The following is a 22,355-nucleotide window of genomic DNA, read 5'->3' as shown; positions in this document are numbered from 1 at the left end:
ACAGAACCAATTCAATAACACAATGTAACCTAGCTAGTTAGTTGTCATTGATGTAAGAGAAGAATATTATATCATAAAGTCTCACATTCAAATCTCAGCATATTAACAAATGATATTAGGTGATTTCTTCTTATCTGCGTATTCTTGGTGGTAAGAGTTATTTGATAGTACTTGTGTTGATGGAAAGTAACATGTACTCGATGGAATATATAATCAAGATGCACACATGAAGTCAGCTCGATCACTATCGATATAATGTATCATTTTTCGGGAAAAAAATTTTATGATCTAAAACAAACAAAGTCATAAAAATGCAGCGTACAGCTATGAATAATCTCATTAAGTGTAAAACGAGAAATTTAAAGTTACTTAAGAACTAAGGTAAATTAGAAATTTCTTCACTAAACCAAAAACGATAAAAACAATGGCTAAGCAAAACTCAATTTGCTCATGACCTAGAAAATATAGCTAGGTAAAAAAAAAAATACTAATAGCGTCTGTATAAGATATTAAACCTAAAATGTAACAGTTTTTGTGCTGATGAGTGCACTGTCCATTACAGTTCGAATGTTTAAATGAAAGTTGACAAATAAATATGGGTAAAAGCTTGCCTTCTCTTCACTTTTTTAGACGTAAAAATATATTTTCTGCATTTTTTAAATTTATTATTCTGTCTTGGAGCGTGAGGGATGGGGGGTGGCTACAAATATTTATAAAAAGTATGCATGTCGGTTTGTACAAATTTGTGTGTCACAAAGAAAATGTTTGGTGAGCATGTGGCAGTACCATGTGCTACCATTTCGAACATGATGTATAAAATTATTGTAAATTTTGTTAATGTAGTACTATTTTTCTAAAGTCAAAATTAATCCGTTGGACAATTGACCGGTTGATGTTTGGAGCCCGCATTCGAGAATAATGCTTTCAATAGGATTTTCTCCCAAGCCTTGAAATTGAAATCTCTGATTAAGGGTGAAACAATTTCACCACTTGATTATGCTCAAATATCTTATTAAATTAAAGGATCAATGAGTTATTTCTTCTTTCTTGGGAGATGGAGAAGAGGGGGTGCATTTTTTCAATTCCATTCCTTCTGTATAGTAAGCTCGTGTGAAGGGTAAAATGAAGAATTTTTTGGGTAAAAGTCAACCTTTAAAAAAAAATGATTTGACAAATTTAAATGATTGTAAGTATGAAAACGACACAAGGTATGACAATAGTTTAAATTAGGAAGTTTCAAAAGTTTCTAAAATAGTATAAAGTTCAAGGTTTAAAAATATCAAAGTAGAAGAAAATGTCAAGTTTTCAAAACTCTTGAAGGGTGAAATGTATGAGGGAATATCAAAATATTAAGTAAAATAATACTCCATTTTTACTCATAAATCTTCAACTTCCCCAAACCCTCTTTTCCATCATGTAAAGTTCATGTACAATTACCAGAGTTTATCGAAAACAATTTCTCTCTATCTTTATAAGATAAGGTAAGGCTCTGTAGGATTGCACTGAATATATTGTTGTTGTTAAACCCGTGTACAACAAACACACTTTCAACTTCTAAATACCTTATTTCAACTTCAAATACATTTTGTCCAAAAACTTATGTCACAAGAAAAGCTCACATCCTTCAGTAAGGTTATTCACTTCAATATTTGCTCTTAGCCGCATATACACTAAAATCCTAAAAAATAAATTTTTCCCCTCCTGCCTTTAAGATAATCAAAACCACCAAGTAGATATTCATATATTTCACTATATAAGCAAATATAGCCACAACATATCCACCTTCAAAATCAACAGCGATAAAGATAAGAGAATTGCATGAAACGCAACAACCTACCCAGTGTAGTTCCTTTAGAGAGGGTAGAGTGTACATATACCTTACCCCTACCTGCTACCTCAGAGTAGAGGTTGTTTCCGATAGACCCTCTGCTCAAGAAAACAGTTCAAAGCAGTTTAAGAAATGAAAGTACAAGAAACAACAGATAATAACAGAACATTACTGCAAAGTACATAAAATACATACAAGCAAAGTTTTGCTTACATGAACCACATTTTTGACACTTAGGAAGTCCTAAATGAAATGCTGAACCCAGCTACTAAACAAGTCCTACAAGGTCAAAGCCTTCGACTCTAAGGACGACGAACAACATTATATGCTAACTTCTATGTTTTTCTTTCCTCTTACACAAGCTTTACATAGTACCTTGTCTAACCTGTACTGTATTTGCTACTTTAACTGCATCCTGCCCTACAAAAACTGAGAATAATGGAGGGTCAGAGGCTTTAGTTACACGTCAAGAGATGATTATGATTACAACAATTAGCTCCCCATAGGAAAGAGCTATGGTTCACGGTCATCCTCCTGATGATCAGAGACTGTCCCTTCAGATGACATTTCCTCTACATCTTCCTGTCTGGGTCGAGCAGAATCTGACTGTGTTTTGCTAGAATCCCTGCTATTAGTTTCAACTTTTTTCTCTGCCTGGAATGGACCCAATGTACTAGGAGCTGAGGTCTGATCTGTTTCCTGCTTTTCATGTGAATCTTGGGTGTCTGAAGAAGCAACCTGATCAACGGATTTGGGGAGAGGGACCATATTTCCAAGGAAACTTGAACTAGTAGCAATAGGTGGACCTGGTGAAACACAGGATGCAACCAATCGAAGCACGTCAGGTGAAGGAGACAATCCAGAGCTTGTCTTCATTAGAGGAAATGTACTAGTTGAAGGATTCACAGTCACACTTAGAGGAGCCATATTAAGGTTAGCTTCATTCGAAGGAAGTCCTGAAGTTCTGGCCATCACTCTAGAAAGCAGAGGGAATGCTGGATCCTGCAGACTACTTGTTCCAGCCATGCTCTCACCATGTACGCTACTACCCTGTACATCAATAGTTCCTGCAAAATCTATTGGGAACTGCCTCATTACTTGCAATCCATGTTTCTTCTTCTTCTTCTTCTTTTTCAAGCTCAACCGTGGGTCCCTGGGTTGAGATGGAGGGGGAGAAGGAATAACAAATGGAGGGATGGAGGGATTCTCCTCCCCATAAAGCATGCGAACTGATTGAGCAATTGCAGAGACAGTAGGTGGTAAATCCGGTTCAGGGAGTTTTGCTGGAATTTTCACTGCTTCACGAAGCCAATGTGGTAGCTTATTCTTCAGTGAACCACACTCAACCACTTCCTTGCCCTTTGATTGAGAAACTTTCTGACCTTTATCAAGTACAGGAAGTGATGGATAATTGCTAGATTCACCACCTCCCGCATTGTTATGTAAATCATGTGAGATATTTAAAGACCTGTCAAGAAGGCTAGGCAAATTAACAAATCTGCTTGCACCATCATCATTCTCCTTTTGCAAGGCAAACCTGTTCTGGCAACCCAAGCCAAGAGGACCCAAGCTACTGCTTCCCGACGAATTCAGCAGAAATGGTGACTCCGTAACAAAGCTTGACGGAGCTCCTAGTCTGTCCGATGGTCCCGCATTCAAATCTCGAGGAATGTTCACCCGGTACTTGTCAGCACTGGGAGTTGGAAGATGTGAGATATGTTTGCTGTTCAGACCAAGTCTCTCAGGAGGTTCCAAATGTGGAAAGCTGGAAGGCAGATCACGAAACCCTAGTTTCATGTCTGTTAGGTGGGTTGGTAAAAACTGTTCATTTAGTTTACAACCATGCAATGCTCGAGCCATCATTCCATCGGAAATGCCTGAGAATAAGCCTGATTTTCCCACTTTGGTAGGCTTGGATGGTTTTGGCGCAGGTAATGCTGGTCCATCCATGATCTTGAGCTGCTCTTCTTCCCACCTAATTGATAAATCCTCAGGAATTCTATACTTAGAAAATTTTAACTTTGTATCTCGCAGCATGGCATCCCAATTGCCCCTTCCATGTCTACGTACACCAATCCAGAGACAATCCAGTTCATCTTCAGACCAGACATCCAGTTTGTTTCTCCTTTTAAGTAGGTTGCCTGATCCTAACCCAGTTCTCAGCATAATGTTTTCAAGAACCTTCCAATGGTTTTCAGGAAATGATGATGATGAAGGTGCCATATGCCCCAACCCCTGTACAGGAGGCATCTCTTGTTCCTGCGGGTTAAACCTAGGTGCATCGTGAGGTGGAAATTTGAGATTGGGCAAAAAAGGCAATACAGGGTGCTCACGAACAGACCCATTCACATCTCTTGATCCCAAAGACAAGTTGGGAAACAAGGCAGAGGGTGGACGTGGCATGTTCATAGCAGGAAATGGGTATCTTGGTAACAATGGCTTATCAAAAGGTTTGGGCAAAACTGTCCTGTCTTGAATATCATATGAAGTAGCACAAGAATTCTGTAAGTTACCAGCAGAACCTCTTTCTCGCATGACAGGTCGAGGATGCTGCAGAGAAGGCAACATTAGGAATTCACATAAGCATTACATTTTAAATGCATGAAAACATGTTACTCTCTCTGTCCCAATTTATGTGACAAATTTTCCTTTTTAGTGACTTGTTTTATACTACCAACTTTCAAAAGTCTTTCTATCTTTACTTAAATTTCGTGCCAAGTCAAACAACATCACATAAATTGGGACAGAGGGAGTATAACAGAGAGAGAGAGAGAGAGAGAGAGGAGAAAGACAGCATACTGGATTGAACGGGAGATAAGAATCAGGTAAGCTATTCTTTGGAGGCTGTTGTGAAGGGTCCAGGGGAAGATCTGGCAATCTAAATCTCTGTGGGAAACCTTTAGCAACCATTTCAGTTGAAAACTCAGGAGGAGGAGCAATAGTTGGGAATTCCAGTCCTAATCCTTGCCTGTGTTGTCGAACGTTTGACCTCGACAAGTTCCTCTGGGGTGCCTCCACCTGATGCGCATTAGGAGCACATAGTCCCAGAATTGGTAAAAGCTGTTTATCCACGGATTTAATATAGCTCATATCTTGTGCATGATTACTTGACTGGGGAATATCTGCATGAGGATGGCCTCTTGATGAAAGATCTATGTTATCGTTCACTTTATGTTTCAGTTTTCCCAACCTTAAGGTTGAGTCGCCCATGTTTTTCTGTGTTTCGGATGATATAAGACGGCTATTGTTTTCCAAGTTCATGGCCAGTTTCTCTTCACGGTGTTGTGATGGTACATTCATCAAATTCACATAATGAGCTTGTGGAGGAAGGAGGTGACAGAGAAACTCTCGTCCAGCTTGTTCTTCCATGGGTCCAGATGCTTCAATTGCATTTCTACGGGAAAGCCGTTCTTTCTGTTTAGCGCGAAGCTTAGCACTGCACCAAAAAGATATTCAGATAAGTATTATCTTTCGAAGTTCATAATTTACAGATACAGCCAAGTTATTCAAACAATCCAGCCAAAATGATGCAAAAATTCCAGTATCATGCATTCTATTCTTTTTTTCCCGCCATAAAGCAAATGTTATAAGATGAACCATCTCAATTCACTAAAGCAAATATGTTATCACTTAGACTTAGATGCTGATAAAAGCCAAAAGAGTATTGACTCACTATTTTTCCTTTAATGCTCGTCCAGCTTGACTATACTCTCGCTCTGGTTCAGGCACAGGCACAGGCACAGGCTCCCCTTCCACAGCATTCTACAGTGTCAGTCAATGGCCAAAATTAGTGATCTTAAACTATGTCCTAATTAGGAAACCAGAGTGACTGCCTCCTAGGAAACAATCATCCATGTCAAATTCATTAGCTTCAAACCAACTAACATTATGCTTGTGGAATCACAATATTGTAGTTGAAATCAAAATTTTAAAGATTTAAAACACTGATACCAAAAAATTGAGGGGAAAGTTGAAGAATTTATCAAAGAACAAAAAAAGAGGGAGGGGTGTAGAAATATAAATTACAATACGGAAGTACCTCTGTTAATGTTTCATTGGGGTGTGAAGCATATGCTTCCCTGTAAGAAATGGCTTTCCTTAGGCGCTTGCCTCGACCTAGCGCTGCTTCCTCCTCGCTTTGATACTTCTCCCATCTACGAGCACGAGAACACCATGAAAGGAGGCAAAAGCCATAATGAAGGTATACCACTTCAAATGAAATCATTCATCATAGTTTGAAAACTGTGCATTCTTAAGTATGTAAGATTGGCACGTCATTTAATTCACCAATCAATCAAGCGACTCCTAGGCATGAATCAGCCGGACAGGCATCAAAAGCAGCAATCATGTTACTGAGATTTTTGTGAAATTCACATATTTATTTTTCATTTCTTTGAGCCCAACATCTGTTATAAAAGGACCACCACTACCATCTTTCAAGTGCTGAGAACACTGCAAAGCTTTCTAGTACCCATGTCAAGCATATAAACAAAATATTAAATAACTAAGACGGCGAAATCCTAATACTTCTTTCTGTGCTTTGCTTATCGTTTTCTCTCTCTCTCTCCAAGAAGAATCATTGGCAGAAAAAAAAGAAGGAAAGAGACCTCCAGGAGCAAGTGAAACCCTATTTAACTTGAAACAATCTCTGAATGTATAGAGAATGATTGTAAAAACTTTACCCCTACACCACTAAAACATCCATTGTATCAAATACAAACACTTGTTTATCTTCTACATTGTCTACCAGAAGCCAGTACGAGTGAATCGTACAAGAGTTGAATCCCATACTTGTATTGTGACTGGGTGTGTCTCCACTGTTTCAAATCAGTATTATCTTACAATTGAACATGTGAAGTGAATAAAAATGGGAGTGTTGGTGGAAACGGTTGGCCTTCCTAAAAAGGACTGAGCTTTGGGAACAAGAAAAATATATAGCAACATCAGAAGAAGTCTTTGAAACTGTTATCTTTTTTTCTTCTTAATCTGTTAATGTAGTAATTACTAATTAAAGAAGTCAAAGAGCTTCCCTTCGTTACTGGTAAAAACAGTTTGCTCATCGATTTTTTTTTTTGCAAGAATATACCAATTGATTGTGGCCGACAAAGAAGATAGCAACCATCTCTTTGTATACTGTGAAGCAACTGCACGATTGTCACAGCTGTTTATGGCTCTGGTGAAGTAGGTGATGCCCAGGACTATTATTGATATTTTGAGATGCTGGAACAATGGAGGTGCTGATATAAGGAATAAGAGATGGTGAAGGGCTATACCAACATGCATATGGTGGACAGTATGGAGAGAAAGGAATGTTGTGTGTTTTGAAGACGAACACAATTCATTGTAGAAGATTAAGCTGGAATGTATCGTCTTGTACATAATTATTTGTAGATGAAACCGAACCAATACTACAGTTTTTAGAGTTCTTGTAAGCAGAAAAGGACAGCCTGAACTTATTGGTCTTTTTATTAAATTGAAGCCTTTGTGCTGACGAGTGATGAATGTACTCCTTTTCCACAAAAAGAAAATATACTTAGTTCCAAGAATATATACTGAAAAACTATTCGATGTACAGTGAATGTTGGTTCTGCCTCTACTAGACTTTTTGCTCATTGTTACTTAATGCAAAGAAAACATATAATGTCAAGCCCTGGTAAGGTTCTTTGCTTTGCATCGAATTAAACCACATGCTCCACCACTATAAATATAACAACTACTACTACACCTCAAACAAGTCAGAAACTGCCTATGTCACTCCATTTATACCCATCTCAGACTAAATTATAGAAGACACATTCTCAGGAGAAAAATCTCTTAACAAGAATGAAAGACTCCTAGCAAGTGTTGGACCTAAAGTAAATGAACTAACATGTCAAAAATGCAATCCCAACTAATTGGTACTGCCTATATAAATCTTTCCTTACATTCTGCCCTACTTTTCGCTAGGTTTGCATGGATTCTAAGAAATTGTAGGTCTTTCTAAACAACTTCCTAAACACAATAGAAAATGAAGCTAAGAAATAGTCCTTATCAATCCTTCAAGAAATTCATATGCTACCTATATTACACCTTTATTTGTCTTGATGTACCCATATTGAACAGGTGTGAAATTGGAATACGTCGTGCATATTCTTCAAAATACAGAAAAAAACTTCACCATAGCATTGATACTTGCACACACCCGCATTGAATATATATGCATAGCTAAGCCCACATAATATGGTATACCATCAAACAAATATAAGTAAGGTTGCCAGAACAATACCTCACTCTTAGAAGCTTGTCCCACTCATTTTCTTCACTGCTACTAGCCAAGTTATCCTCTTTCTTCTCAACATTTTGTACACAAGTATCTTCACTTACCACCATATCTGATGCTATTCCAGCTTGCTCTTCTGCACCATCCTCATTCCATTCCAATGACTAGCAAAAGAGAAAGGAAAACACAACAGGTACAAAAAAAGATCAGCAAGACATTAAAATGATCTTATAATGATTGTTGTTCCTAAGATCTTGCATACAAGTTGCCAAAGAAACAAAAACTGCTTCCTTATTGAGTCAGAGAGCAGAATAAATACCGTAGAATTCTTTTTAAAAATAGCATCTTATGTTAAAGACAAATTGAATCATAACTCTGTAACTACAAGTTGAAGACAAGCAAGAGTGTCCATGAAAAGCGAAAAGCTTTAGATTCACGAAAATATACCACCAATAAAAATCTCAACTTAAAAAGACGCAGAACCATAATAAACAGAAAGTGGAAGATTCATCATTTTCCCAGACACTTTGCTAAGAGTGCATGGACAGTCATTACATGCCATACCAGACAAAAAATCAACTATGTCACACTAAATATTCAGCACAAGTCATAAGAAACTGTTCATTATGTGCAGAGCATAATTAGAACAATTAAAGTGATTCTACTTTTTGAGCATGTAAATTTATCCAGTGAAAAGTTCACGGCATGCCATTCAAATCCAAACAAACTTGTAATGTTAACACCGCTAAAACATATACCACTCCAGTAGCTTTATCTTTTACTTGGAATTGATCTAACAAAATTTATTTGCTATAGCAGCCTTCATCTTCAAGAATATACAGAACAGTAAAGAAACTTTAAGCTTGATGAGGGATGTAGAAAGAGTTCGGAAACACAGTTACTTTAGGGGGACTTAAGTTACAATAAATTCAGCATATTCTCCCTAGTAGGTTGAATCAGAGAAAACTTCTGAAGGAGTATTAGAAGAACTCAACAAGGCATAATGCCATAAGAACACTAACTCCAACATTTCTCCCACGCCATAAAAAAGGAGAGCTACGCTCACGACAAATACATAGCCTGTTTCAGAGATGGCAAATTACCAGTTGGAAGTTCCCAGAGAAATCTTCTACTTGCGATTGGTATGAAAGTTATAGTTCGGATTAAATTGATGTTGTTAAATTTTAGTAGCCAACTGTGGTTCAGTCATTTATTAGCTTTCCAGCAATGACAGCACAATATCTGGTTTAAGGTCGTTATATAAACGATTTAACATTTTCCTTGTGTATTTCAATTACTTATATTGGAAACCAAGAACTAGTTTCCTTAGTTGAAAACTTAAGTCCCCCAAGTAAAATACAGTTACGTTGAATCTTCACCAAATTGATGATATGAGAATTGTGCTATGACGTTTATGTTTTTTCACTTTCTCAACTCTGCTTCAACTATACCTAATTCCAGCTTCTTCTTTTTTTGTTAGGTTCAATTTCTGCTGCTGTTACAGTGATGAAAGGAAGTCTTAGACTATATTTCACTAACCCCCCTACCCCACCCCCACCACCCCAAATTATGATCTTGGACCCTCACACTTGCTGATATGAATTTTAATTGGAAAAACATGGTTAGTAAGGAATTATATAGCCAACCCCAACATGTTTAATGATGCCTAGTTCTTGGATCCTCACACTTGCTCAGTTACTTCACAACTTCCAACTGTCCTTAGGTGCTCACTATCTATCGTCACAGTTTGAGCTACAAATCAGACCCTAATTTGTCAGTCTTCCATTTCAGAATAATAGAGTTGAAAAACCATCCACTTCTACAAATCACTTTAAGAAATTTATGTCAATAAAGCAGATCTTTGGAAGAGCTGAGGTTACCTTCACTGAGCCAAGCATATCATTCTCCAGTTCTGCTTCATTGTTATCAGGTGATTCTGACTGAAGATTTGAACGGTCAAGCAATTTCAATATAGCATTTTCGTCCCACACAATCATAGTGCTTCCCTTGGTGCACTTGTCTTTATACACATCACCAAGGCTACCAGTCCTCTTGCGCTTATGCTCTACTTCAGGAACTGTCTCATCTTTATTGCTGGAGTTTTCAACAGCATCTTTCTCTGCCATGCTAGAGGAATCACTAAAAAGTTCTTCTGTTCCCCATCGAAGGATGTCCTCAACCTCCTTTTGGGACCCTGATTTGTTCACAAATAGCTGATCAAGCATCAACTTCCTCTTAGCAAGCTGAAGTATCCGTTCTTCAACACTGGCACGGACTACTAGCCGGTACACTAGAAGTCTCTTCGACTGTCCAATACGATGAGCCCGGTTCATTGCCTGGATATCTGCATGTGGATTGAAGTCAGAGTCATAGATAATAACAGTATCTGCAGTAGCCAAATTGATCCCCAGGCCACAAGAGCGTGTTGACAATAAGAAGACGAATCGGCTTTTGTCCTGATTAAACCGTGCTATTGCTGCTTGACGATCAGCCACAGCAACAGAGCCATCAACTCTCTCATATGTTTTTTGCCCAAATTCAATTGCCAAATAATCCTCCAGAATATCTAGAAGCTTAGTCATCTGTGAAAATATAAGGACTCTGTGACCTTCTTTATGCAAACTTTTGAGCATAGAGTGCAGAAGTGTCAGTTTTCCAGAAGCCTTTATTCTCATTTCATGAAGAAATTCCACTGAACCAGATTCAGGCTCAGTTCCTGGTATAAGATAAGGATGGTTGCAAACTTTTCTTAACTGCATAACGATATTCAGCATTGATTGCTGTGCAATTCCCTTCCCGATGTTGCGAAGAAGCTGATAGTTCTTTGTAAGCATTGCACGGTAATATTCTGCCTGGATAGAAGATAACTCAACAGGAACCATTCGTTCAGTTTTAGGAGGAATATTTTGCATGGCATCTTTTTTCAGCCTGCGAAGCATATGCGGAGCGACAAGCTTTTTCAATTCTTCCACCTTTTCGGCTGTTGTAAGATCATTAAACTTCTCCTCAAATGACGATAGTGAAGGAAATGACGATGGCTGCAAAAAGTTTAATAAGTTGTACATCTCGCCAATGTTGTTCTGAAGAGGAGTACCAGTCAATAGAACTCGATGCTGGAAAGAAAATGTGTTGAGCATGCTAAAGAGTTTACTACTAGAATTCTTAAGACGGTGTCCCTCATCAACGACAAGAACTTCCCATGGGATCCCACGCAGATAAGTGGAATCAACGAGAACCATTTCATATGTAGTCAAAAGAACATTGAACTTGTATGAAGTAGACCTCTTATTCAGGTCACTTTGATTCCTTGAATGCCATTCAAATTGACGAATCACAGCTCTTGCTTTAGCAGTCCCATGGTATTCTACAACATTTAGGTGTGGAGCCCATAACTGAAACTCTGCCATCCAATTTGGCATTGTGGACAGAGGAACCAAAACTAGAGAAGGAAGTGCAGCATTGAACTCGGTATACAATGATGATAAGAAAGCAGAAGCTGATATTGTCTTCCCAAGTCCCATCTCGTCGGCGAGAATAACATTTTTGGATTTATGCCAGCACTTGCGCAACCAATTTAAGGCTTCCATTTGATGTGGAAATAATGAGCCTCCCAGTTCTTTAGGCTGCTCTGTCAGAGTAACTATATCATTTTTATGGCGTTCTTTCCTTTTTCTCACCATATCATCCTTGGTAGCATTTCTAGCTAATGCTTGGGATTCAAACTGATTAAACTGATCAATCAAATGAGATGATTTTGCAATCACAGGTTCCTCTATTTTTTCCCAGGTACATTCATCATAAGGAAGACCTGTCCATCTCACAAACACTTCATCTGAACCACTCGTACCAGGCCGAGTTGCAATAATTCGCTGAGGCAGCTTCCACTGTTCATCACAAATATTTATTGTTGCTGTCCCATACTTTGCCTTGTAGTTGTCCAGCTTTCTTTTTGCCAGAATTTTCAATTGAGACTCTGGGATCCAAGAGTTGTGAATATTTGATTTGCCAACCCACTTAACAAGATATTCATAGACAACATTTACGTTGTTGGAGGTTGATGGTTTAGCCAAGACAGTCTCCTCACTTTTCTTGAAAGAGGTGGTATCTGTAGTAATCATTTCATCTTTTCCCTTGGCAGTTCCAACTTCATGAGTCCCAGATGTGACATCATCCTTCGACTTGGCTTTGTCATTATATTTCTTTTCAGTGGAATCATTGCTTTCTCTAGAAGTATTCTGCGTATTAGCCAGAGAATCATCAGCATTCACAGCAATGTCTTCTTCGTTGTTGTTGATTGCACCTTCAGATACTGAACCTTGAGAGTCTTCCTTTACTGTGCCAGTTCCTTCCTTGCATTCTATGCTACCTGATCTTCTGTACACATGCATTTCATCCTTGCTGGTATCATCCTTTGAGCTTTTTCCTTTATCGGGAATGTCCAAAGTTTCTTGAGAGCCACTGCCTGAATATTCTATACCAACCTCAACTACGGGCACATCACCGCTGGGTTTTCCATCATTTAATTCCTCTCTCGCTGAATCTATCAATGCTGGGTCATTTGCATTTATTCCAGGGATATCATGCAAACAACTAATATTATCATCTTGCACTCGACATGCCAGAACTCTATCAACCTGCAATTAAACATGTGTCAAAAGTAGGAAAACAGATTATCATCAATCTCCTTGGTTTCTCTGCCCTTTTAAGGAGAGTTTCAGAAATTACATTAAAGAGTGATAAAGGAACAGAAGATTCTTATTATTAAATGATAATAATAAACCTATAAGTTGGTCCTTGGAACTAGTACCTGTTGAAAACTGTGACCATTATTATCATATATTAAAGGTTCAACAACAACTTTTCCAGCTTCACGTGACAGATCTGATGGCTGAGCACCCTCTTCAGAAACCAACTGCATTAGCCCAAAAAAAGAAATAAAATCAACAAAAGAAACAATCCTTAAGTTGGTTTTTGCATATTACAATATCAATTAAATTAAAAAGAAAAATAGACAGCTCAGAAAATTGTTGTTTCCCTTCCTTTTCTCTTTTTCTTTTTTGGCCTTTCCAATTTAGTTCCTAATTCATATAATTCCCACGCCCTTCAAACAAACTATTTTTTTACAAGCTAGAGTAAAGCTGTTTTTATACCAAAAATAGAACTACTAGTATTAAGCAGGAATTCAAAATGAAGTACAAAGCTTCATTTTTTCCCTCCTTGTTTAGAATAAGCACAAAGTTCTATTAAACTCAAATAGAAGCAAAACTGTACAACTGAAGAAATCAAGAACTGCTGCTGATAATTCCGTACGTATAGGGAGATGAGATGCAGTAATTTTTCCATCAGGTTATTACTACTTCCTCTTTTGAAAAGGTTCTTTTTTCCAATATAGAAATTTGATCACATGCAAAAAGTGGACATGAACATTTACATCAAACAACCAACCTCAGAAGTAGCAAATATCTGTCACCGTGTAGAAGAAATAAATAAAGCAAAGAATTTCACACTTTAAAAAGAATCAGCTAATCCACAATATAGAGAAATCGTTTCTGATTTTCTAATTTAAGAAACGTACCACATCATTGTATATACTAATGTCGACAAGCAACTTCTATTCTTTATTCGAAAGACTTCCCTTCAAGAAGAATAACATTAGACAATACTTCCTCATCTGTTGTACAGATATCAATCTTGAGTCCTCACAAAACAGTATCCAAAATCTGGATGATCATCTTAGGAAGTCCCAAAGTAGAACGCCATTTCGTCCAAACAATGAACCCATCCATCACTTAGGAATTTTGGCCCCTCACACACTTTCTTACATGTTCAGAAATTCTTCATAGACTAGTCATCCTAAAAAGAGGAAAACTAATTTTGATTCTCAGTTCAAATAGGAAAACCAAGAGGGGAAAATTTCAAAAAATTTCTTGTTACACAAATTGGTCTTTTTTTTCTTGTCTCATCAAACCCAATTCTTCGAGTGTTGGTAAATTCGTTTTCTTTCTACATTTTACCTCTAAAGGGTTGTTACTAGTAGGGTTTATATATAAATCCTAAAGGATTCAGCCAAAGGTAGTAATTCGAGTGGAAAAAGGTAAGAGAAAGAGATCTATAAAGAGGAGGGAAAATCCAAACTGAGAGATACCTGTTTCTTTTGTATTTTCTTGAGATATCTTGAAGAGGTAAAGAAACTGAACTTGGAACTTGAAACGACAACAACTTAGCTGACGTGCTCAGAATAATTATTGTCCGACTTGATGCAATAGATGCCACCATAGTTGAGTGAAGGAGGACAAACTGAATGAATGTACAACTTGACGAAGATGAGGAGGACCAAGGTAGAGTTATTTTTCAAATTAGAGTTAAAGTGATGTCTATGTTATGTACCATGAGAATTGACAAAGAATCTGGCTATAAGTTAATTAGCACTTACATGGTTGAGAGATTGAGCTTATTTCACCCTACGTGCGGAAAGGAGTAAAGATAAATAAAAGGGTGTTATATTTTTAAAACTAAATGAAAGGGTGTTATTGTCGTTCAGTCTTGGAAGTTATGAGGATAAGGTTTGGTGTGATGGTGTTCTCATGTATAATTGTCATATCTTATTGGGAAAACCATGGTGTGCTAATAGTGGAGCATCATACAACATAGAAAAAAATAAATACTCTCTCAAGATGAATAGGGAGATATTTGTTCAAGCATCTTTGACTCCATATCAAATCCATAAGGATACCAAGAAAATTAGAGAGAGGATAGATGATGATGAGAGAGCAAAGATTGAGAGGAATACGGGAGTGCATGTTGGCATCCCAAGAGAGGAAAAAGGAGAGGTTGTGTTGTGTGAAGAGAATGGGATGTCAAGTGAGAAAAAGAGTGAGATCGAGATAAAAAAAAGAAGAGAGATGACTATGAGAGTAAAAGAAGAGGGGTGGTTGTGAGGTAGAGAAAGAAAAACAAGCGAGCTTGAGTGAGGTTATTTCTTATTCTAACTTGAACATATTCCTACTTCTTTTACGGTTTTGACTCTTTTGTAGGTACTCATGGGAAAGTTTGCATTGGAGATCCATCATTGGGTGAACTTAATCTAAGGTTGGCGAAACTACATGTCCCACGTATCAAGTGCATGTTGATGAGAAGGATAAAGGTAAAGAGAATTATTTTGGGCCGGTCCAAGGTAAAACTCATGACAAGAAGTCCAACAAGGCAGTTGTAATCTAGCACCAATGAGCAAGGAAAAACGAGGTGATGTTATTCTTTTGCTACATCAGACCAGGTATGGTATGTATAATTGGTTTATTCACCTACTTGGTATTCCTACAACACCTAAGGTTTTCCTGGAGGTAATGAACTACAGTCTTATTTCTTATGTTAGTGACTTTATTAATTTTAGGGATGATGATATTTTTCTCTTGAATAATCATCAAATGTAATCTCTAAAATCTGAAGGTTCACAACCCACATCATTAACCACTAAGTCACACCCTTCGGGGTAGAAATGGCAAGTATTACATAAAGTAGGGTTAATTGAAATGGTAAGTGTTACATGGAGTGGAGTTAATTGAAAAGATATAGGGATAAAGGATTTTGTTTTTACAAAGTTAAGAGCAATCCATTGTTGAGTTAACCACCTTGAATACCTCTGCACCAATGCCTTACGCCATCATACCTTCCCTTTCAACGTTTTGACAATTATACCACAAATCTTATGGTTTTATTACGCATTTTTTCCTTATTTGAGCCAAACACAGAAAGCATCCCCCCAAGGCCTTCCTTATCCAAGAAGTTAATTCTTTTGAGCATGCTCCCAAAGCAGATAGCTCCCATATCTGCCTCAGTTATAAAAAGCTGATGGCAGGCCCAGAACAGCACAATCAATATCAAAGAACAAACACAAGCAGATTATTACTACCAATTAACTAGACAAGATGGTCAACATAATGGTTTGATCCCACAATATTGAAGGCCTTATTACGTGACTACAGTCTCCTCTCCTGAAAGTAGGTTATCACAATATTTAAGCATTCATATCTTACCTTAAAAAAAAAAGGAGACAAAATAAACTGAGGACATCCCCACTATTGCATGCCTGTTTTGGGACATGAAGATTTAGATACTGAAATTAATACTCAAGCTAAATTCCTTTAAATATCTTTTTTCAATTTTAAATGAAAAGCATCTAAAAAATTTTAACACTAGACTAGATTCAGGAGAAATAAACTTTTGTAAAAAATTATATTACAATTTAAGACTCTATCTAATTTTATTTTTTTTTGATAACCGAGAAATCCGTCTGTGACCCGCCCTTTGGACCAATCACAGCCTTCTAAACTCGGTGGATAATGGGCCCACCCCTCTACCCTTCTCCACTTAAATACCGGGCTTTGCTTTGCATGGTGTGGGGCTTGAACCTGTGACCTAAGCCACAAATCCTCCACCTTTTGCCACTTGAGCTAGGCCTTGGGGGCATTTAAGACTCTATCTAATATTTAGAATTTTGCATTCGATTAACTAAATTTTATCATAATTTTGATGGAATGTGATTTAAGAATCTATGTTCAGACTAATTTTTGGTTTTTTGATAGACGGGTATTTGCACCTTTAAAAAAACAAGGGCCCAAAAACTATTTTATTCCTTTTAACAGATAAACTTTTGTTAAAATATTATTTTAGCATTTAAAATTGTCTAATATTTAGAATTTTGAATTCAATTAATTAAATTTTACCATAATGTTGATGGAATGTGATTTAAGGATCTATGTTTGGACTAAATCTTTTTTTTTTTCTGATAGACGAGTATAATCCGTTTTGAGATATATCTACACTATAATAAAAAGAGAAATTTCTAACATGAAATGTTGATTTACTTTTCTACCTATTATTAAGTACATTTCATGTTGGATAAAATCATAATTATAATTAATTTGGTGATACTAAAATTCAGGATTTTGGATTTGAAAGTTGAGGACTGTCAAGCCTAACGTCGGACTTAAAATTTCTGAAGATGGGATTGAATTTCTTTCTTTATTGAGTAAGCTAAATAGGATCGACAATCATCTTTTTCATATATTTACACATTATTCTTTAACTTTTATTACATAACTAAAAAATAATTTGTAAAATAATATTTGTGCATTTAAAAAAAAAAAGTCTACTCCATAGATAAGGTACACGTACGACATGCATGCAGTGAGACTGCTTAACGAAATTTTGTTCGCCCTTTTTCTCCTTTAAAATAGATTTCACATTGGATAGTCATTTACTTATTTTCCTCATTTTTAGGACTTCTAAATCAACTAAAATTCTATTGATTATATCATTCCTTATTTTGACTCCATATAAAATAACTTTAAATTAATTTTAAAAATTCCTATTTTAAATTGAGGGTCTATCAAAAAAAGCCTCTTTACCTCCAAGGTAGGGGTACAGTTTGCGTACACTTTACCCTTCCCAAGATCCCACTATCTGGGATTACACATGGTATATTGTTGTTAATGTTGCACCTCTTCAATATCATGGTAAAAGATCTACTTGTAGAAATGTTTAGCTTGGAAGAACTCACTCAAGGCTAACTTATGTTTTCTTTCCCCAACCAACAGATTGAAATGTTTTATCACTAAAGAAAAAACAACACTAAAATCTATCGAGCAAAACTGATGAAAAAGGTTTTGATCCATGTAATAGGTGTTTCATGTGCAACTTTGAAGCTGAGGATATTAGACATTTGTTCTTACGTTGCATTGTTGCCAGAAATCTATGGGACATGTTCCTAAATATTTATGGGCTATCGTGGTTTATGCCACTTAGCATGAAGGATGGCTTAATCAGCTGGTATAGTTGGAAGGGGCAAAAATCAAGGAGAAATATGTGGCAAACCATTCCTAGACTCCTAGTTGTATATTGTCAACATGGACATTACAGGAATCTGAGATATTTGAAGGAACCTCAGATTCATCCCTAGGAGCTAGATGTCTTATTAATTTGTGTAAATGTTTATTATTGTGTAGGGACCAAGCCTCCTACTTTTGTAATACTACATCCTCTGCATGACTTCAATTACTAAGATATCCTACCTTATCAAAAAATGAAATCTACGAATCAAAAAAAAAAAAAAAACATATTTGAGAAAGAATACAAAACATAGGGATTATACCTCATCTTTAAGTTGGGTTTCAACAGTATCTCTCCCATCCCTATTTGACGCAGACACTGAAGGCTGATGATTAACACGCTTACGCTTTTTTTGCAATTTGCTTGGCTTTGAACCAGACTTTTTAGTATTATCAGCAACTCGCTTTCCCTTGTCAGTCCTAGATTTGTTCCGACTGTCAATGTTGTAAAAATTAGGCTTCCTTTTCCTGTCTTTCCTAGAAGCGGCCTCCGAAACAGCTACAGATTCACCAACTGGAGATCTATCACTAGAAGGCAAGTCAGGCTTCTTTTCTGAGGCTTTGTCATTTGTCTTTGAATCTGTCATATTCAAAAAGGGTGTTGCATCATTCATTGAAGGGCTCGGCTTCTCCAATGGAGTATCTGCAGAAGGCACCCCCTTCTCAGCTGGAGTATCTGAAGGAGGCACTTCCTTCTCCACTGGAGTATCTGCTGGAGGCACCTCCTTTTCTTTATCAACACCTATGTGCAATGAACTACCATCCGCAGCACCATCCCGGGAATGGTCACTTGGTTCAATGTCACAAGGAACATCATTGGAGAAATTACCCAGCTTCTCCATTTGACTGAGGTGTGATAAAGGAGTTCTTTCTTTTCCCGAGGATCTTTTCTTACCAGGAATGGAGCTTTCAAAAATCAGGGATACCTTGGAGATTCCAGATGGCTTATTTTCATTCTTTGCTTTTCCACCTGTAACTTTTGTCCTTGCCCGTTTCGAGACCATATCTAGAGGATTAACAGACTCGTGTGTATCGTTCTTCTGATAACATGTTGGACATTCCCACGTTCCAGTTGGTATACGCTATATAGGGAAAAAAAATGTCAGTAACAAAAGTAAACTGGATAGGATAAATTGGAAAGGGAAACCCAAACTACAACATGAAAGGTTTAAATGAAAATCGTCAATCCGGTTTTAAATAAAGCAACTATCAGTATACCTTAAGAGGAGGATCCAGACACTGAATATGGTATGTACGCGGACAGCTTTCACAGCAAAGCAAATTTCCACCAAGATCACAAACAACACATTCATAATAGTACTGGATGAAAGCAGATGGAAACAAGAGTCAGAAGCATTTTGAAAAGGCAAATGTATAGAAGCGATAAAGGTCGTGGAAAATACGTAAATCACACAGCAAGGCAATAAATCTCAAATAGCTTTTTTGGTCAGACAATTCTGGCAAGTTGATAGCAAACCTAACAGCGAGAGCTTAGAGGTAACATACTCATAAAGAATTAACCAAAAAGAGAAAAGCAAGGACAACCAAAAACTTTAAGAATACCAAACTAAAGATGCATGTTGGTCTCTTGATCAAGAAGTAAGGGAAATCTTCCTCCTAAAATACAGTTCAAGTCTTGTTTACCATGTAGTTTTACTGCCATAAATTGGAAAAGAAATAAAGAAAAACATAATGAATATACTAACCCCATCATTTCCTTTCTTCTTGCTAGAAGAACGACTTGAAGTGATTTCGTTTTTCACTCGACATTTGGGTGAGTCACTCGAGGGTAAATCCAAGGGTTTTGAAGCCTTTTCTTTGCCATTTGACACATCAGGACCAGATGGAAGTTTTCGACGCTTGCGTTTTAAGACCCAGTTTCTGTTAAGCATTTTACTGGACGGTGAACCGTTTTCTTTCATCATTGCATACAGGATTGTACATCTCAAGCCAGAAAATCAGGACCTTCAGGCATCAAACTGATCACATATGCCTGCAAAAGTTTGTTTCTAAGAGCATTAGACATGAACCTGAAGGGAAAAACTAGAACACCTTCCGGAAATAAAGGTAAAGAAAGAAGATTTGAGCATACTGCATGGACAGAAAACATAGTAGGCTATTCAAATAGGAAAAAACTTAAAATTTTAATCTACATTACAACATAGCTCCCTAACCTTCGATCTCGCTTCTACTTTTTCCCTTCGTTTTTTTTAGAGGCATCTTTGACGCTCTTAACTATAAAACAAATGGAAAAGCCACTTTCTTAGGATGAACACATCATAGTGTGCTGGAGATTTCTAATGCATTCACATAGATGACAACTTAGTTAGCTGATTAAATCTTCATTCACTGAACGAGTATCAAACATTGTTTTCGTTGTAGATGATCATTTTTTTATGAACATGATACTAGCTTGTGAATACCTAGCGTTGTGTAATCGAACATGTAATTGAGGATGCAAAGTAGAATGTTGAAACTAGATCCATGAAACTCATCATAATTAATGTGTAAGAAAGATGAAAGCTACCTCAAAATTAAATGGTGGAAAAGAACACAAGAAATAATAACATTGGGAACACTAAACATGAATTGACCCTACAGAGACCAACACTGACCTAATAATTTCTGGAGAAACACTACAAATAAACCTTAAAACGAAGTAAGCATCAGCCAAAGGAAGATAATTGGCTAATCTAAAAATGAACACTAGGACTAAGTAGCAACGAGGTATACTTTTAATATAGTAGGATTGGTTTAGCAAAAAAAATATGCATCCAAATAAACAGACATGAATACACTACCTTGACTAATTTAACAAAAAAGGTAAGCATCACTTCCAGAAATTTTCCAAACTAGGATAAAACGAGACAAGTAGCTGAAATCATAAATTGAAGATGCAGCTAGTGGAATATGAAAGTATAACTTCGTAGGTTCAAAACGGTTCATGAATCAAGATTGAAGGTATATAAAGAAACCGAACTTAATTAATTAAAGGACAGTTTAGATTATCAGAAATGCAAGTACATCACTATTACTTGGAAAACACCAACTTCCACAACAATCTGTTTCACACCTATGATTTAAAGCACCAACTTCCACAACAACACAACAATCTATTTCACATATATATATGGGGAGATGATTTAAAACCAAGCCCTCAAACAGAATCTAATTAACAGGCTTACGCCATAGTAAGGCAGGTTAGGGGAAATTATACCATGTTCTTCACTTCCAACATAGATGTAGGCATTTCATTTAGAAATTTATATGGCACTAAAATCCGAGTTAAAATTCAACCAGATAAGGAAAATAGCACAGTTGCATTTCATTTCCAACATAGATGTATGTGTTTCATTTAGAAATTTATAAGGCACTAAAACCTGAGCTAAAATTCAACCAGATAGGGAAAACAGCACAACTGCAATTAAAGAATCGCTAAAACCTAAATTAAGATTCAACCAGATAAGGAAAACAGCAACAATCACAATTAAAGAATCGCTAAAACCTAAATTAAAATTCAACCAGATAAGGAAAACAGCAACAATCACAATTAAAGAATCGTTAATTTCTATTTCAACAGACCTTAGAATCAAGTAGCAACTAGCAACGCAAATGCTCAGGTCAGTAGAGACTTACTAAAGCCATTCAAATAATTTTGATGAATACTGAAGCCATTCAAATAATCCAAGCCACATTTTTCCTCTTTATCAATCCAGCAGAACAAGCATGTGTTATACAGAAAACAAAACCATCACATGCATGCACAGCTGAATTAAACCATCAATGATCATAACCCTTTCAAAAACCCTCTACCATTTCAATTAGCACCGCCAACACACAATTCAAATCACCTAAAGATCAAACCTTTACAACAAAATCAAGCTAAAACACACAACATTCCCACCAATCAAGCAACACCCACATCAAACTAAACAACAAAACACACAAGAATCAGCTCAAATTAAAAATTTAACAGAAAAACTTAGCAAGTCCCATTCTTTTTTCAAAATGACACCAACCCAGATAAAGATTAACACATACCTGCAGATCAAAACAGATAAAAATCCAATCTTTATATATATCTCAGCTGAATCAAGAACAACAAAGTAAGAAAAGGGTTAAAGGGGAGTAACCCAATTTAGGGTATGAGGTATACAAGAAAGAGAGAGAGAGAGAAAGCAAGCGGTAGAAGGCAGACAAAAGATATAAATAGAGAGAAAAGGTTTTAGAGAGAGAGAGAGAGAGAGTGCATCCAAATACGGATTCACCGGGGTTATAGGACTTTGGGGGTTACACATCACAACACACACAGCTCAACACAAACACCAAACACTGACATGGCAGGCCAAAGGAGGGGGTGAGGGGGGTTAGGGGGGTCTGT

At 36.9% G+C, this 22,355-nt stretch overlaps 1 protein-coding gene across 1 annotated transcript; it reads right to left on the bottom strand.

Moving 5' to 3' along the window:
* Nucleotides 1-1,976: 1,976 nt before the first annotated feature.
* On the bottom strand, nucleotides 1,977-22,349 carry LOC102595637 (protein CHROMATIN REMODELING 4). Its single transcript, XM_006364993.2, has 11 exons — nucleotides 22,016-22,349; nucleotides 19,681-19,967; nucleotides 19,193-19,294; nucleotides 18,238-19,056; nucleotides 12,895-12,999; nucleotides 9,968-12,721; nucleotides 8,094-8,251; nucleotides 5,868-5,982; nucleotides 5,502-5,590; nucleotides 4,628-5,264; nucleotides 1,977-4,378 (listed from the first exon to the last, which is right to left on the bottom strand). Exons 2-11 carry the CDS (start codon nucleotides 19,897-19,899, stop codon nucleotides 2,342-2,344), a joined length of 7,035 nt encoding a protein of 2,344 aa, XP_006365055.1. The 5' UTR covers nucleotides 19,900-19,967; nucleotides 22,016-22,349; the 3' UTR covers nucleotides 1,977-2,341.
* Between the last annotated feature and the right edge of the window lie 6 nt (nucleotides 22,350-22,355).

This window comes from Solanum tuberosum, unplaced genomic scaffold (genome assembly GCF_000226075.1).
Source record: "Solanum tuberosum cultivar DM 1-3 516 R44 unplaced genomic scaffold, SolTub_3.0 scf00527, whole genome shotgun sequence".
NCBI classification, from domain to species: domain Eukaryota; kingdom Viridiplantae; phylum Streptophyta; class Magnoliopsida; order Solanales; family Solanaceae; genus Solanum; species Solanum tuberosum.
The sequence above is the reverse complement of the archived record's forward strand: the minus strand, read 5'-3'. Positions and strand labels throughout refer to the sequence as shown.

What these genes read in the sequence shown, in the direction of transcription:
- LOC102595637 (XM_006364993.2), bottom strand. Translation starts at nt 19,899, where the DNA reads ATGATGAAAGAAAACGGTTCACCGTCCAGTAAAATGCTTAACAGAAAC. An exon ending in ATATGCTTGGCTCAGTGAAG is followed by an intron (nt 8,252 to 9,967) that starts GTAACCTCAGCT and finishes CTCTTTTGCTAG; the next exon opens with TCATTGGAATGGAATGAGGA. An exon ending in CGAGCATTAAAGGAAAAATA is followed by an intron (nt 5,265 to 5,501) that starts GTGAGTCAATAC and finishes TTTTTGGTGCAG; the next exon opens with TGCTAAGCTTCGCGCTAAAC.